Here is a 17,827-nt window from a genome sequence, read left to right as displayed (position 1 = left end):
ATTTATTTTTTCAGCGTAACAGTATTTATTGTTTTTGCACAACACTCAGTGCTTCATGCAATACGTGCCCTCCTTATTACCCACCACCTGGTTCCCCCAACCTCCCATCACCCGCCCCTTCAAAACCCTCAGGTTCTTTTTCAGAGTCCATAGTCTCTCATAGTTCACCTCCCCTTCCAATTCCCCTCAACTCCCTTCTCCTTTCCATCTCCCAATGTCCTCCATGTCATTTGTTATGCTCCACAAATAAGTGAAACCATATGATACTTGACTCTCTCTGCTTGACTTATTTCACTCAGCATAATCTCTTCCAGTCCCGTCCATGTTGCTACAAAAGTTGGGTATTCATCCTTTCTGATGGAGGCATAATACTCCATCATGTATATGGACCACATCTTCCTTATCCATTCATCCGTTGAAGGGCATCTTGGTTCTTTCCACAGTTTGGCGACCGTGGCCATTGCTGCTATGAACATTGGAGTACAGATGGCCCTTCTTTTCACTTTTCAAAACTTTGAGGCAAATTTCTCTGGGCTCAGAACAAGGAAAATGAGTTAAATTAGTCTGATAAATTTGAATTCTTTCTTTGGCTAAGTAGTGAGAGTTGGGTCACCCACTGTGTTTGCTTTGGTTTCCAGGAATGTCAGTGCTAAAGCATTTCTTTGTTCTGCTGTGCTCCATTACGCTAGGTTTTGGCGGCAGCAGCATATATAAATAATTTATTAAAAAAGGGAAAATGATATATCCCAAATACATATATAGACTCACAGCAATAAGGGATGCCTGAGTGCTCAGTTGTTAAGCATCTGCCTTCAGCTCAGGTCATGATCCAAGGGTGTTGGGATCCAGCCCTGTGTCCTGCTCCCTGCCCAGCAGGGAGTCTGCTTCTCCCTCTGCCCCTCCCCCTGCTTGTGCTCTCTCTCTCTCTCTCTCAAATAAATAAATGGAATCTTAAAAAAACAAAAAAACACAGCAATGAGATGCCTACTTAGGTGTACAAAACAGGGAAGTGAAACTCACCATCTTCCGCAACATTCAAATCCCATTCCAAACACCTCTTCATATCACTTGCTGATTCTTCAGCAGCCCTACTTGAGCTGCCTCCTTCCTCCTCCATTGCTTACACTGCCCTCTTCTCAGAGGATGGGCCACTTTGCATTTTCTATTTTGGTATACCAATCATCCCTTTTACTAGCTGATAAATTCCTCCAGGAACTTTCCCTTGTATCCTCAAAGCCAAGTTTCCTGCAGTGCACATATTAAGTGCTCAGTAAATAGAATTGCCAGACAAAAATGCATGACACCCAATTAATCATACCAGATAAACAACTAATAACATATTTAGTATACTTAGTCCAATATAAAATTTGGGGCATATGTATTCAGATTTATCTGAATTCAAATGTATTTAGGCATCTTATATTTTTATTTGCAATGTCTTTCAGTAGAGACTGGACTGGTTTTGTACCTAGGCCTTCTCAGACCTATTGTCTCATAGGGACATGCATGGGAGAAAGACAAGAGTTTTTAGAGGGCTTGCACATAGATATCATTACAATATTCTTTTCTTATGTTTTCTTTGACCCTCTGGTTGGTTAGTCAACTCAGAGACAGGCCTGTCTTTGTGGACAACCAAGCAGACCTGGTACACGATACCCTCTTTGATATATGCAAGGCTGTATACAACCTTGTTGCCATCCTTTCAGCAGTCATAGTCCTCTCCTGTGGATTCATGTCATGGAAGATGAAATGCATTTAATAGAACTGTTAGAAGAAAATGATCAGAATGTCAGTCTTGAGAGATGGTTATTTGGAGGGTGACTGGAACAACCAAATGGCTACCTTCCTCTACTTCAGCAATGAGCACACTGATTTCCCTGTAATCATGGCTGAATTCTTTAAAAAGGAATGTTGACTAGTCTAGTGATACTGTTACTTCAAAACATGAAGAACTGACCCTGGAGTTCAAGGCTGCTTAATGCCCTCTAAGCTTTCAGAAGAACTCAGTGACTAAGGAATAGACCAGAAATGAGGGGGTGAATTCCCACCCTATGCCTCTCATTAATTTCTAAGCAGTGCTAAGGCAATCAGGAGGATGATCCTGGCTTTAATTTTTCTCTTCTTAAAAACAAGGGCAGTGTTGTGTTAGGTTTTGGAAAGCACTTAGTGATTTGCTGGAGCTTAATTCAGGGTATCGAATGTAGTTTGGATAACATCATTCCTTAGATTTTGTTGCTTTTAAACCAGGTAGGAGGGACATTAACTTTACTACTAAGAGAGGAATGAGAGGAGGCTATGCACTCCCTGGTGGAGGTCTCAGTCCCTGGAAATGGGGTCTTTAACAAACTACCTTTCAGAATCCCAAGGGGGAGGTCTACTAGATGGTATGTTTTGAAGAATCATTTCACACGTTGTGTTCTAGATTTTTTGCTTACTCATTAACCAGTATCAACAAACATCTCCGAAGACAAAAATACTAGTTTCTTCAGAAAGTGTAGACATGGTTATTGAGGAGGAAGAATTTGAAATCTGTTTGGCATAAATGTCAGCTCGGAACTAGAAACTGTTCCAAATAAATATATGTGGAAGTACATTGTTAGGTGACTTAGACTGTGTATATAAAAGTTTTCTTAGGTAAACAGAACTTACTGGGAAATTCAGACTTGTCTGGAGATTTCTGCTTGGATTGTGACATAGAGTTTGTTTTATCCCCTTGTGGCTGCCTTTGTTCTTCTTGTTTCTCTTGTAGAGCTCCTGATGGCTAGCTCCTCCTTGGCCTCTGACATAAGTGTTTAGATGTAGGGCAGTTGTCAGAAGTGTTTAGCATCCCAGAGCTGCCAGGGACATTTGGGTGTGCCAATTAAAGCATCCTACTGTGCAAAAGAATGTAATTGTGTAGGAGTCATAATTTCTCCCAAAGCAAGATGGTAAGTACTAATTGTCATCTAATGTTTTGAGGCCATTCAGTTTACTCTGAAAGGATACAGTGTTTCATGGAGGTGTTGGACTTCTTTGGAGATGAGTTTTAGAAGTGAAAGTCAAAGCCAAGAAAGGTAACCAGTAAGGCTGCTGAGTCTTTGCCCTTATTGTTACAGAGCTAATGATTGAACCAAATTTGAGTATTTTTCTAGGCAATGTGGAACCACACAGTAATGGAAAAATATGAACCCTGGTAGAAATACAAATGAGAGATGGAGTAGAGAATTACTATACACAGACATTAAGTATGTGATCATGTAAAAATTTGGTAGCTTTGTTATCTGGGATGTGACATAAGGCTGCAAACACATATGAGGTTCAGCCCCAGGTGACAGAGTTTACACTGGAGAGAGCATGGTGTGGTGTGTATTACAATAAATGGGCCTCTGTGCATGGAGCCACATAGGAACAGGTGGTATGATGGGGAAGAGGAGGGCTAGCAGTGCCTTGGGGTATGAGTTCAATGCCCATGATGGCATGTTGAGTAAAGCATCCTGGAGGGGGACCTAAAACACCACTGAACACAAATTGTGTGTTTCACACTATGCTGGGGACTTGACACGTGTTACTTACCGTCATCCTCACTAGAGATCGGAAAAGAGAGCTCAGAGAGGAAAAGTAATGTATCCAGGGTTCTCTAGCTAGTAAATAGGGAAACCAGGATGCAAACCTGTGTGTGACTGGTTTCTCCCTCTAGGCTCCTGAGTTCATTTGATGAAGGAATGAGAACCAGTTCTTCCCGAAGTGCCCTGCGCTGGAGAGAATTTGATCCTCTCTGAGGATGATGCCGAGGAGGAGTTCCCTGGTGGGAAGAGGAGTTCTGCACTGGAAAGAAGAGGGGTTAAGTCATTGTTTATCCTGGGACTCCTCTTTGCCCGATGGTCTGAGAGGCTCTCTGTTCACATTCTCGATTAGTCCCCACAGCCACAGTGTGGGCTTGCTCCATCTGCTGGAAACTGGGGCGTAGGAGAGTAAGCAGTCAGGCCAAGGTCACGCAGCTACCACATGGTCATAGGCGGTGAATCTTGGCTTTCAGCCTCGTGACTGGGGCTAAATGGTGATGGACTTGAATTCAATACTTTGATGAGTTTAAACATGGAGCCTATTTCCAGGATCCAGAGGAGGGCAGTGAACATGCTTAGATGGAAAGATATTTTGGGAAGAATTGGACATATTACTGGATTGGGAAGTCAGAGTGTGACAGAGGAGGTGGGGATGACTCCTACTCATTTGGTTGGTGTTTTGAAGCATACAAGATTCTAGTCCTCCTGGGGGTTTTAGAAAGGTCTGGAGGCAGATGGGGAAGGGGAAGGAGCAAGAGGAAGGGAGAACGGCGAGCTTGACAAGTAGTTTAACAGCTGCTCCACATATCCGCAAAATGACTCTGAGAAAAAATGGTTCTATTTATTTGCCGTTTCCTTCCATATATCTTCCCAACAGCATTCATCAATATCTGTCATTTCCCAGGGGGTTAGGCATGTCTAGCAATTCATTCTGCTGAATTATATTTCAATACGTGGATGGAGGGAGGCCAGATTGCAGATGTTAACTCTGACCTATGCCCAGCGTTGCCTAGACACGGCCACTACCATGCTCCTGGGTACCCTCACACAGACAGCCATTCCAAGCCATACCACTTGGTGTCGGATTCTTGTGACCACGTTCTCATTAGAGTAGGCTCTGTTTAATACTTGTTTTAAAAATCAGTTTTAAGTTGTCCCATTAGCCTTTGGTCTATACAGCTAGCGCTTAGGGCAAAAGCATCGTGTTATTTTTTTTTTTTTATAAGAATTTTAAATTCAGATAGTGATCATCTGAATGGAGACATTTTGGGGATGGAGCTGCTGCAGGGATTTGCTAGCTAGGGCTGGGTCTCACTGCAGAGTGGGAGAATTTGCCGGGTGTTGTGAGTACCTGTAATAATAGAAATACTGCAGTTTACCAAGTTCTGTTTCCTGTATTCATTTGATCCTGGTATCTTCCCATATTAGAGTTTGAGAGTGGTCATCTGGGTGGATGAGAAGAAATACTGCCTTCTAAAGAGAAACCTAAGGGAAAACAAAAGAAAGGAAAAAGAACAAATATATTGCTAAGTATGGATTGAGGTTGAGCCATTTAAAAATGTACAGTGTGTTGGCATTTTTCCCATTTTATCATAAAATGCCAAGGGCAACATGGTGGCTGTCTGTGATTGAGGGTGAAGAGGGTACCTTTGAATCATGTTACTGTATTGCCCACAACTAAAGTTACTTTGGATTTGAAACTTCAGCTGTAGTTGATAGTGGCAGTGGCAGCCAGCGATGGTTTGTCCAAAGGCTTTGGCTTCTCTAATGTAGACGTAAGGATGCTGTTACTTGTCCACAGTCCCTAGTACTCTCATGGTGCGAAACTGGCCCTTTGCGACTCCCTGAAACCTGTGTCTGGGCTCAGTGCACTATTACTTTCTGCTGCCTGCTCTGCTTGCTGCAGCTTTCTTCTAAAGTGTCCTGTAAACTTTCTCACCAGGCCCTCGTGGTTCATATCGTGGCCTTGCTATCCTTTGTTAAATACAGAATGCTGATGATAGTATTCTACATAGTGCGACAGGGTATCTCCGTCGCATTTGAATCATGCAGCAGAACCGAGGTTTGGAGAGAGCTGCATCGTGATGTTAGTTGGGTTCAGACCTTGGTGTCCAGATGGCATCCCATGCTTTGACGACCAGCCTCTCAGAAGGCATGCACGCTCTCTACATTCAGCGTTCAGTTCCCCTGTCAGTTAGAGATCCCTGTATAGGAGCCAGTGATGTCTTTAAGGCTTAGGGTCAAGGCTATACTTTGGACTTGACTTGTGCAAGTAAAAACACTCCCCTCCCTTTTTTTCTCCTTTTAAGGCGAGACTAGCAGCTCAGTATAGGAGTCAGTGAACTTCGCTCTCTGGTCACAGGTCTGTTGGTTTCTCAAATTATATTTATTTGTGCCATTAAGAAGAATGATTTAGCAGCATTGCCCATGCTCTCTAGGTATAGTTATTCTTTTGCAGTGGGACAAGAAATTGGAAGTCAGTCACCCATGTGAGAGGGAAGATGGAAGGAACCATATCTCTGTGTTGTAGTAGCAGCTGAAGATGAATAAAGGGAGACTCTAATTGCTGGGAGGATGACAGTCACTATGATGAGGAAACCAATGTTTGGGAGTGAGCAGTGGAGCAGAGAAGAACATCTTGAGGATGATGGAGTAGACTTGAGGACAGCGGCTGCTGACTCATGCGTTCTCCCCGGCTTCAGCCAGTGACTTCTCCTGGCCTTTAACCTTTCTCCATTTCTAAATCCGGGAGTGCTCTGGGAAAAACTCAGTTCCTCTGATTCGTAAATGATTCCAAGTGCTCAAGTTATTTATGTGTAATTTGCAGGAGCACGTGCTGCTATAGTTTAATGTAGATGCCTCCTAGACAGTGTAAGAGACTTATTTTTTTCTCAGGAAGGTGCATAGTTTTAGCTAAGCAAGTGAAGGTGGTTGTGTGTGTGTGTGCGCGCATGCGCTTGCATGTGTGTGTGTGTATTTTAAGATGTACATAACAAAAATCACCACTTTAGCCATTTTTAAGTGCTCAAGTCAGCAGCATTAAGTACATTGACTACATCATGCAACTGTCGCCGCCATCCATCTCTAGAACTTCGTCATCTTCCCAGACTGAAAGCCTGTACCCAGTAAACAGTAGGTCTCCTCCCCTCCCTCCCCAGCCCCCAGTATCCATGATTTTACTTTCTGTCTCAGTGAAATTGGCCATTCCAGGAACCTCTTGTAAATGGGGTCATACAAGATTTGTCCTTCTGTGTCTGCCTTATTTTATTAAGCTTGTCTTGGAAGTCCACCCGTGTTGTGGTGTGTGTCAGAATTTCATTCCTTTTTAAGGCTGAACCGTACTTCATTGTATGTATATACAACATCTCTCAGTCAACTCCTCTCTCAGTGGAGGTTTGGTTTGCTTCCACCTTCTGGCTCTTGTGGGTAATGCCTCTGTGAACTTGGTGTCCACATACCTGTTCAGGTCCCTGCTTTTAGTTCTTCTCTCTGTATACCCAGAGGTGGGATTGAGCCCCACCTCACCGCAACCATGGGGAACAACACAGCCGCTCCCTCAACTTCCTTTTGTTCCTGGTTGGTGCCTTAGACGGATAAACAACCTTTTTCAGAGTTTTATGTGTAACCGAGTGCCCGAAGCCCTATCTGAAGACAGCTCTGTTAGTAGTTACTAGGTCTTATTTTCCCTTGGATAGCTTGTTTGTAGTCCAAGAGAACTCACCCAAAGTGTAAGACTGTGGATTGACTGCTAAATCTGTGTTGCCCTTCAGGTGATAAGGAACTTTTTTACTGGAAGCTTTTAAATCTAGTCAGGTACCGTTATTCCCCGATGATAAAGTAGTTCTCCAGAGGCTGTATTTAATTCTTTATATAGCCATTCTGCTAAAATTATTGCTGACCTGGTATTTTGCTACTTCAGAGGGATACTTCATGCTTTGGGGGGCTTTGAAAGCATGTATTTCATTTTTGAAAGCATGCATTTATGAGGTCTTCTTGTTTCTGGGGATACAGGGTGGAAACAAAGGAAAGCACACCCCATTAAAGAGACCATATGTGCCTTTATAGAACCAAGGTGCAGTCTGGGTCTAGGCTCAGTAATCTTCTTATTTTACTATATAATCTTAAAAGGCTGCATATCTTCCACTCTGTTAAATAGAGTCCCCATTACCAAAACAGTAACAATAACCAATATAAAAAGCCCATTTAAGCAACTCCTACCTCCATAATGGAAGCCTGACAAGTTTTTACGTCAATCTGGCCAACTGATTTCAGCTTTGATATGGACCTCTATTTATTGCCTCTCAATTTCTAGTTATATCAGTGGAATATATGTAATAAATGCTATAATAAACATATCAGAATTTTATAAATGTGTTTCCAGAGAGCACAGAGCTGACCACAGTTCCAGCTGTAACAGCAAGCTCAATTTGCTATTAAAATAAAGCAGCCAGATTGGTAGGCAAGCTCACCTCTTGTACAAGAAATTAAGAATGGTATTATCCATTAATTTCCACCCTGTGCAGCTGAATAATGCAGTTGACAGATGCTAATTTTCTTAAATTGTAGGCAGCAAATGATGCATGAATACAACCGCAACACACTTTTTAGAGGCTCTTGGTAGTCATCAGAAAGCAAATTTATATAAAGTCCGATGAAGTCACTACCAAGTATGGCACGATGTTAGTGCCTTCTAATGACTGCCTTAAATCCATCTGTTGTTCTCTTTTCCCTATTAACACTAATGGGGGTCTAGGCAGGAATAAAAACCTCCCATGTGTTATGCTAACAGACCATTCATTTGTAACATTCATGTGATTCCTAAGGATAAGACTCATGCAAGAATAATGACATCTAGAATCTAACCAGTGATAGGATAATAAATATTTCATTGTATATGTGTGTGTGTTTCCTAATTTAATTATTTTTCCACTGGCTTCACGAAAGTCTATTTCTTTCTCCCCTTATCATATAGTGTCATGGAAAGCTTTTTGTGTTTCTCATTTTTTAAGTTGTTGTTACTGAATGTCCACTGTATGATGTTTTTTCTTTTTAGATTTTAGGAACACCCCGTAAGTTTACCCCTGTTGCCCAGCTGAGGAAACAGACTTGGGGAAGTTCATGAATAAGGGATGCAGTCGGTGCTGGGTGGGGGGTCAGAGTTGGCACTCAGCAGTTAGGTATCAATTGTAACATGACTGGCAACTTTCACTGTTTTATACCCTGTTGGGTTTGAAGACTGTATGAGGTAAATATAGGGACTAAGTTGAAAAACTTAGTTCAAACTGAATTTCAGAACTGATCAATTATTGAACATCAAAATGTCTCCTTTGGGTTTGGGTCTGGTGACAAAATAAAAGAATGGAAGCCTGACAGAGAGTCTGTCCTTGACCAAAGTCTAACCAGGTTCCTCTGAGCCTCCTTCTCAACCAGGCCTCAGACTTGGTCAGTAAAGTCACAAACAAACACTAGCATAGGTTCTAACAGCTCGAGGCAACCTTCTTAGCCTGACCCTCACTCTCTTAAAGGGCCTGCTTGAGAAAACTCGGGGCTGTCAAAATTTTTTTCTGTTGGGGCGAACAGATCGGGTCTCTTTCTCCCAGCCTCTGTGGGAGGATAGAGTCTGAATTTGGTAATTGTCAGCTGGCAGACAGAGCTGGCCTGGTCGCAGTTACACTGCAGGACCTTGTGTCATTTTTCACTCCCCTGACTCGACTGAGCCCCCACTGGCTCCCTGCCCTACTCCCTCTTTCTCTTATGAAAACACTCAGTGATTATGTACAAATTGAAGGTGAGTTCAATCCACACTGGAGTCCTTTTTTTCCGTTTGTAATTATTACTACTGATTAAAATCTGTCCTTACCACTTTAGTGTTGCACTTGGTTTTCCTTTGATAATGCACATGTCAGGCCTTGTTGCCAACATGAGACTTAGACATGGTACTGTAGCACATAAAATGTACGGTGGTGGTCAGCAATGACTTTGGAGGAGAGGACACATAGGGGTCCTGTTAGCTGTGGTCTTCGCTTGCTTTCGAGTGCCCTGTGAGAGCTAATGAAACTGTATGGAGGGAAGGGAAGTGGTTCTGTCACTTGTGTCCACCCCCCTCCTCCCTCAGTGCTTGTTCTGAGTCTGACTTCCCATCCAAGGTGGGACTGGATTCCCTGAGCAAGGATCCTAGCATATGAATTTCCTACACCGAAGATTTATTCGAGAACTGTCCCTGTTTCCATTCTGCTCACATTTATTGAGCACTTACTAAGGGCCAGGTACTGTACCTGATACTAGGGATAAAGAAATAGATACCTATTTTTTCACCCAGGGAGGGTCATAGAGAGATAGCCTAAGAATTACTTTCTACTAAAAGGAAATAAAGGACTGATATATAGAATTATCCAGTTAACTGAAATGTTTGCCTTCTAAATTTTTCCATTGCTACATTAAATTCTTCAACTGTTTTTGTATCTACCCTTGGTTTTCTTTAAAATGAAGATTCTGGGGCAGAACAGTGGTGAGGCCAAAGTAAATTTTCTCCATGATGTAAACCTTTACATCACATAGCCTCTGTACCTTCTCTCAGGCTTCTTTCTGAAATATGAACAAAGAAAATAGAAACATAAAATATTAGGAAATGAAATAGAAGGGATCAGAAGAAAAAAAATCTATGGATTCTGATTACTGGAGATTGGTGTATTTTTAACAAATTATGTCCTTCGAAGTTATTTCTATATTAAATCATTTATTCATGTAATACTGATTTTAGTTTTCTTAAATGCAGTCTATAGTTTTCCTGTCTTTCTTTATTAATGTCCTGCTTTTGGATCTAAAGGGAGTGGATTACCCAAAGGCCCTCTTAGTCCAGCTTTTAATTCATATTTTTTTAAAAGATTTTATTTATTTATTTGATGGAGAGAGAGGTCACAAGTAGTCAGAGAGGCAGGCAGAAAGAGGAGGGAAGCAGACTCTCTGCCGAGCAGAGAGCCCGATGTGGGGCTCTATCCCAGGACCCTGGGATCATGACCTGAGCCAAAGGCAGAGGCTTAACCCACTGAGTCACCCAGGCACCCCTTAATTCATATTTTTAAAAAGGCCAGGAAAAAAAAATTTTGGACTTCCAATTCTGTGACCTTTCCTGCATAAAAATAGAGGTGAATGTTTTTGAGGTGTTGGCCAGAATCACAGAGATTACCCATATATTTGAATTTTCAGTGATAGAGTTTATGCTTCATTTAATTGGCATTTCCTATACGTATTTGTTTGGAAAAGGTCGTCATCTATTATGTGGGGTTGGGGAGAGCAGGTAACAAAAATCAGTATGATTCCATTTTGCAAGAAAATGGAAGTAACAGAAAGAAAGCCTGGTAGAAAATCACTGAAATGTTAATAGTGGTTTTCCCTGGTGTGATTATAGGTGACTTTTTTCCTTTATATATATGCTTACACTTCCTGCTTATAAATAAAAAGGAACCAAACCCAAGAGAAAAAGATACTTACCATTTTTACTACTCGTAGGGCTAAGTAGCTAAGGTTTACTCAGTGCTTTACTTAGAAAATTCTTTAATCCCCTCAACAATTTACATAGTCCCATTCTCCCCATTTTAGTAGTGGAAAAACCAAGGCAGGGAAAGGTTGGCTAACTTCCTTCCCCATTTGTCACCGAGGCAAGGTGAAGATTTTAAAAGCAAATCTCGTTTTCTGTAGAGTGTGTGCTTTCACTCTATAATACAGCAAAAGAGCAATTTGGCAAAATAAGAAATTGTGTGCTTTGCAATTAAAACATAAACTTCCGAAAGCACTGGGATGAAAGCATTAGACCTTGTCATGTGGACAGTGATGGGAGCGGTAGCTCACTCCTGTTCTTTGGTAGTGCCAGTGGTTACCATGCACACTGCTAGTAAATCAGTTAATCTATGGCAACAGTTATTAAACAGTGGGATATGCTTGTTGCCTGAAGTAAGAGAGTGAGGCTCTTTTACAAGGAACAGGTCTGTTGGAGGAGATCCAGATGTTGCTTCTGCTGCAGGGCACCCAGCCACATGTGCTGCAGTCCCTCATGTTTCTGAGAGGTATCTGGCTGGAACAGCACACCCCCCCCCCCCGCAAAAAAAAACCTTGAATGAGGTTCTGTGGGTTGCCTGCCATCTTTTCTCTTTGCCAATGTGTCTTTTGGGAAAAGAAGCTCCCACTTATTCTTTAATCATTCATGGGATACTTAATGAGCACCTACTATGGCCAGTCATTGTGCTAGTATTCATGCGAAACAGGAAAATCAAATGTTTTCTACTTTAGCTGAGCTCCATTACTGCATGAATATTCACGTCCATCCTAACTTCCTGAAGTCAAGGGAACTTATTTTCTGTGTGTTGGTATCTAGTTCAGTCCTTGTGCTGAGGAAGTAACGTAATGTGAATTGGTTCACCTGTTTGACTGTTAAAGACATAGAGCTATATTAGATTTCAGGGTTGATATAACTTGCTCGGTGAACCTCGTCTGACACTGATGTCACTGACGTACGTGAATGGATACCACGTGTGTCCTGGGGGCCTGATTGGATGACCACCAGTTTTCAGAGAGGGAAGCTTCGAGAATGAGGCACCAGCTCCATTTCACCTTGAGAGAATTCTAGTTCTTCCTTTAGTTGGTCATGAGCTCTACTCTGTCAACTCTTTCCTCATTGATCCTGAGATCATTTTTCATATTAAATATTTAAGAAGTCCATTTGTAAGTACAGACTTACTTCTGTGATGCTGAGGGTGCTTTGTGTGTATGCTCTGTGTGCTCCACAGTTTCCTGTGGGATAGGCAGGGGTCAGGAGATGCTGTATCCTGCCCTTGCTGAAAGCTGCCCATGCTGGAGCTGGAGAGGTTTCCTTGGGTTAATGTGGGAAATCAGGGTCAGTACTTGGGACTGGATCCCCTGACTTAATTAAAACAATATTCCTCTGGTTCCGATGAATAAATATAAAGAGAATGACAGAAGCAGTATAGAAGGATGGCCAAGAAAGGACCTGCAGTCGTCACAGAAATGGTGATGTTCTGCCTGCCACTTACCCTGTCTTCTCTTTCACCCCAACAGGGAGGTACCTTCTTCCAAACCCTGTAGCCGGGCAGGCTTGGCCAGCCTCTGCGGAGACATCCAACCTCGTGCGCATGCGCAGCCAGGCCCTGGGCCAGTCGGCACCATCGCTCACCGCCAGCCTGGTGAGTGTCCTCTGCGGGGGTCCGCGGTGCATCGACGCGGTGTCCTCTCCCCACCACCATAGGGACTATTTTCAGTTTATTGAGTTTAACTAGGTTTGAACTTAACCACATTTAGCATTAAGCAATGTGACATTTTTTGCACGGAGCGTGCTAATTTTTTCCAAGTCTCTTCTCCACACTCCCAGCCTAATCTGTAGTGTTTCTGACACCTCGACTGTTTCCTGTCCTCCCTCCAAAGAAATGAAAATATCTCTGAGCTTTTTTTTCTTAAATACTTCATTTGAAAATAATGTCAGCTTTACCAAAAAGTTGGAAGAATATGAAAAATACATAGAACATATTGATCCAGTTATTAATTTCTTGCCAAATTTGTTTTTTCTTTCTTCTTGGATATACGCTGAGGTAGGTATATACATAGGTGTTATACATATCTGTGTACACACACTCAGATAATTGTTTCAACTATTTGAGATTAAGCTGTGACTCTCATGGCCTTTTGTTATTACAGTTAGGAACATTGGTAAATTTATGGTGACTCGAGCCATTCTGTATTTAATTTTTATCAATTGGCTCAATCGTGTCCTGTTTAGCATTTCTCCTCCAGTGTAGGATTCAGTCTAGGGTCACATACTGCATTTAATTGTCATATCTATTTTGTCTTTACTAATCTGGATTTTTTTTTCTACAGCCTTCCTTTGCCTTTTATGATGTAGACATTTTTGAAGACTATCCTCTCCCTCCCAATTTTAAGGAATGGGATGTTTCTCATATTACACGTGCCTGATGTGTCTGATTGTTTCCTCTTGGTGAGGTTCACATTTTGCATTCCAGGCCAGAATAGGGCATGGGTGGTGATGTGTCCTTTCAGGGCTTACCTTCTGCAGACCCATCATGTCCATCTGCCCCTCACTGTGTTGTTAATTCCACACCCCCCCCCCCCCCCCCCGCACACACACATAGTCATGGTGTTGATGTCTCCACTGGAATTAGACTTTTAATCTTGCCATCAGTAAGCATTCTGTGGGAAGGTAAATTTCAGGCCATGAAAACTTATTTTTTCTCATCAAAAATTTCCCCTAGATTGCCTGTCCATTGATAATTTTGGCCTGGACCCTTCTTTTTTTGTGGTAATTGAAACTGGTTGTTACTCCCACCTCAGGGCTCTCTGCACATTTACCTGTTGGCCCATGGCATCCATGTGTGCGTATTTGTTTGCAGCTTGGCCTCTTGCATTCCTTGTTCATTTCTTCCAGTGTTGATCTTTATTTTCAAACACGATGCTTCCTAGAATTTTGTTTTCTTCTGGGTCTGTTCCTTCTCTCCTTCAACCTTTGGCATGGCCTAGAAGTCTCTACAAGTTAATTTTTGGTGGTAGGGTTGTATGTTTTGGGAATAGATTTTTAAATATCTTTTACTGATGGAGATGCAAATAATATATTAGTGCATTATGGTGCCTTATAATTTTATGCATTAGTAATAAGTTGGATATTTGAGAATCATTCAGTAATGCAGAGAGATTTGATTTACGTCAGATCTCTGACTTAAGATTTGATTTAAGTCAGATCTCTGACAAAAGTCTTACTTTTATCACTAGATAGCTGTATAAACTTGGGCAAATCATTTAGTTTCTCCTGTTTTATCAACTCAACGCACCTGCAAGATGAAAAGAAGTATTTAAGCAGTTCCTTGAAATCAATTTTTGAATCTCCTGATTTTACTTGTAGAATAATAAAGATTGTGAAGATAGTGAAAAATTATTCCTAAAAAAGTTTCAGGAATATTTTGACTTCAAGATTGACTATGGTCTTTGAACTGAAGTTCATTGTTTTCCTCTCTTGAAAATTTTAGGACTTGTATTTCAAGGTACAGTTAAAATGATGGTAGTTACCATTTGCCATCATCCCATTCCCAAATTCAATGTTACATTTTCTTCGTGGGGAATTTTATTGAAAGCTAATTTTACTGAAAGCATTTACTTTTTAAAAAAGAGGGAAATGCCTCACAATTAGTGATGATGATGATGATGATGATGATGATTATTATTATTACTTTTTTAAGAGAGGTGCTTTTTGGGTCACTGCAGAATTACTCTTCACACTCAGATAGCAGTCCTATGTGTTGAATAGCAAATGTTGCTATTGTTGCTTGGCAAATAAATTATTCTGAATAAAACAAAGGAATATATATCTCATCTAATAATGGTAGTCCCATACTCAGAAATAGAAATTAATTCATTCATGGTAAAACACATGTCAGGTGACCTAAGATAATTGGGAATAAGTTAAAAAGATAAAGAGAACTATTAATAGAAAACACAAAAGAGTATTCCTCAAAATATGTCCGATGAAATTCTTACTGAAGAGTCATTTAATTATGAACTTATCAGTCCTGTGAGTTTTTATACTGTTTGCTTGAGAGCAAAACTAGAGAAAGTGCTAAAATCTCATAGGCAGCAAGCTTAAAATAGTACCTGGCACGTAGCAAGTCTCAATTGTTAGCAATATTACTACTTCTGTTAGTAACATATTTTGGGTAAGCTTGAGTATGAAAGCCAGACTGCAGTTAATCTTTGACTTGACAGTGAAGGTTTAACTCATTGTCTTTCCTTCAGAGACTTCATTACTTCCTGATGCTAGTCGAAGGAAAACTATTTGCAGACTGTTTGACCAACTCTTCTCCTGCCCCGCCCCACATTCTGTCCTAGTAAGAGCAGTAACAGCTGGAGGAGAGCTGATAGGCAGAGCGCCATCTTGATTTCCTTGTTGTTCTGCTAGCTGCCCAGCTTTCTGGGCCATATCACTAATTTCAGTATATCGCCCAGTTCAGACTAATGACTTTTTCTACTTTTGGTACCCTTTGCAGACCATTAATGTGTTTCATATTTCTTAGATTGGATTACATCTAAATTACCTTACTGATTACAATTAACTATCTCTATAGTGATAGAGAATGTTGGTTGAGAGATGGAAATGCCCACTTAAATTAGAGCTTCTCCTTTTTTTCTTTTCCTTATAAACAAATGTTGTGTCACGTGGTGCCCTGAACTGTGGAAACTGCTTCACTCTGACCCTCTCACCAGGCCACTATGTTCAACTCCACTGCCCCGTCTTAAAACTTTAAGTCACTCTTCCTGTTAGACGGCAAGCTCCTTGAGGGCAGAATTCCTGTCTCCTCTGATTTGTACTCCTCACTGTTCCTGTCACAACTCCTTGCACACAGGAAATGTTCAATAAATATTGTTGATGGAACAAATAATTATTATTAATAATAATTAATTACAATTAATAATTATTCCTACAAAGTGAAAGATGACTCTGCTTGCAAGGTGAGAGTGATGATGTGGTTCTCTGTGCCATAATGGGTGGCCTAATAAGACTATCCATCTAAATCCTCCTTGTTTTTGTTCTGTGTGTATCTTAAATTCGTAATTAGTCATGAAGTCTGTGTAATGGACCAAATCTTGTATAGTTCTACATCGGCCCCTCAAAAAATACAATGACAAAATAGTGAAGAGAGGACCCCTGTCCACCTTCAAGGAAATTCAATGAATATGCTTGTAAGCAGTCATGATGTGGTCACATTGACTTAAATGTTCTGTTGGCTCACTGAAGAACTAAGTTGAAGTAATATGTGTCTTCATGTATGGAAAAATTGGAAAAACAGAAATCAAAATGTCCACATGACAGCATTACACTCGATAAAACAGCATTTCCTGTTCAACACACCAACAAACATTTCAGAAAAGTATGACTCTCCACCTGAGAGGTATCCATATGTTAGTAAGATATAAATGAAGGCCTTGTGGCTTGGTAGGTATGAATTTTAGTAACTGCATGACCTATAGTGATTTAAATGCCATAGGCAAGCTTGAGGGTAATGCTAACTACCTTCTCAAGGAGGAGATTAATTCCTAGCCTGAAGTATCTAGTTTTCCTTGGCAGTGCTAAATGTCGTTGTGCTCCCTCTTCCAGACACATTGGGCATTTCAGATAAATGGCATCTTGCCAATTCATCCTAAGTAGCCTGGTAGCTGGCAGAATCCATGCTCAGCCAGTATCCGCCTGCTGGGACACCAGCCGGGAGTGCTGATGAAGTGTCAGATGTATACTTCATATACATTAATCTGAAGAGGGGAAAACTCATTTCTCCATTTGCTCCTTCCATCTTTCTGTCCCTCCCCACACACATGGGTAGTTTATCAAAGAAGTCAGAGTTGTCAGAAGCAGGGGGATTTATACAGATGCTGCTTTCTGGCAAGAAAGATGGAAATTTCAAGAGACAAAAGCAGGACCCATGGTAACTTATTTTTCTGTAGGAAAATAAGGTGGTAAGCCTCGATGATTAAAGTTTAAATACAGTGTATGTGGCCATCATGTAAAATCCTCCCTTCTTTTGTACTTTGGAGTCAGGGATAGATGGTAGAAACACAGTGAAAATCAGTTGACAGTGTTTTTCTCCAACTTTCTCTTTGATTTGAATCATGAGCTTCATCTGCGTGGTGTGTGGACCTTACCCTATCATGTTTTTTCTTGTTGAGGTCCTCCTTGACCATCTTGTTTGAAACTGCTCCCCACACTGCAGACCGCACACCCCACTTTTCTCCATAGCTTCATCCTCTTTCAGTATACCACACAATTTAGTTTATTATTGTATTACATATTTATTAACCATTGTCATGAAAAATTCATGACAGTAGAGGGATTTTTCCTGTTTCTCCAGCTGTCTTCCCAAGGCCCAGAGTAGTGGTGACACATAGTAACTGCCCATTGAAGACTTGATGGATGCATAAACAAATGTTATTTCCTATCTGTACATTCTTAGGGCCCTAGAATGGACTCCTGTTTATTTTTGTTGGCTTATTTTTAATCTGTGGTTAACGTTTTAGGTTTAGTTTAATCGAGAAGCTCATCTTCAAGCCAGAGATCAATTCACTGTGGAAACTATATTCAAGAGTTAAACTTTAGTGGTTAAGTTGGAAAAAGGGCATTGGGGTTGGGGAGCAAACCGATTAAGAGATCAGCTCCAGGGGCGCCTGGGTGGCTCAGTGGGTTAAAGCCTCTGCCTTCAGCTTAGGTCATGGTCCCAGGG

At 41.2% G+C, this 17,827-nt stretch overlaps 1 protein-coding gene across 7 annotated transcripts in view; it reads left to right on the top strand.

The window, feature by feature from the left end:
* The window catches only part of MAST4 (microtubule associated serine/threonine kinase family member 4), a 558,512-nt gene that overhangs the window by 159,682 nt on the left and 381,003 nt on the right, over positions 1 to 17,827 (top strand). For all 7 annotated transcript variants that reach the window (XM_045999072.1, XM_045999069.1, XM_045999068.1 and 4 more), the window contains exon 3: positions 12,615 to 12,739. In XM_045999072.1, coding sequence (XP_045855028.1) covers positions 12,615 to 12,739 — 125 coding nt within the window. The remainder of the gene's footprint in view (positions 1 to 12,614; positions 12,740 to 17,827) is intronic.

The sequence above is a fragment of the Meles meles genome, chromosome 3 (assembly GCF_922984935.1).
Source record: "Meles meles chromosome 3, mMelMel3.1 paternal haplotype, whole genome shotgun sequence".
Lineage (NCBI taxonomy): Eukaryota > Metazoa > Chordata > Mammalia > Carnivora > Mustelidae > Meles > Meles meles.
Note: the sequence above shows the minus strand (reverse complement) of the source record. Positions and strands in the feature narration are given on the sequence as shown.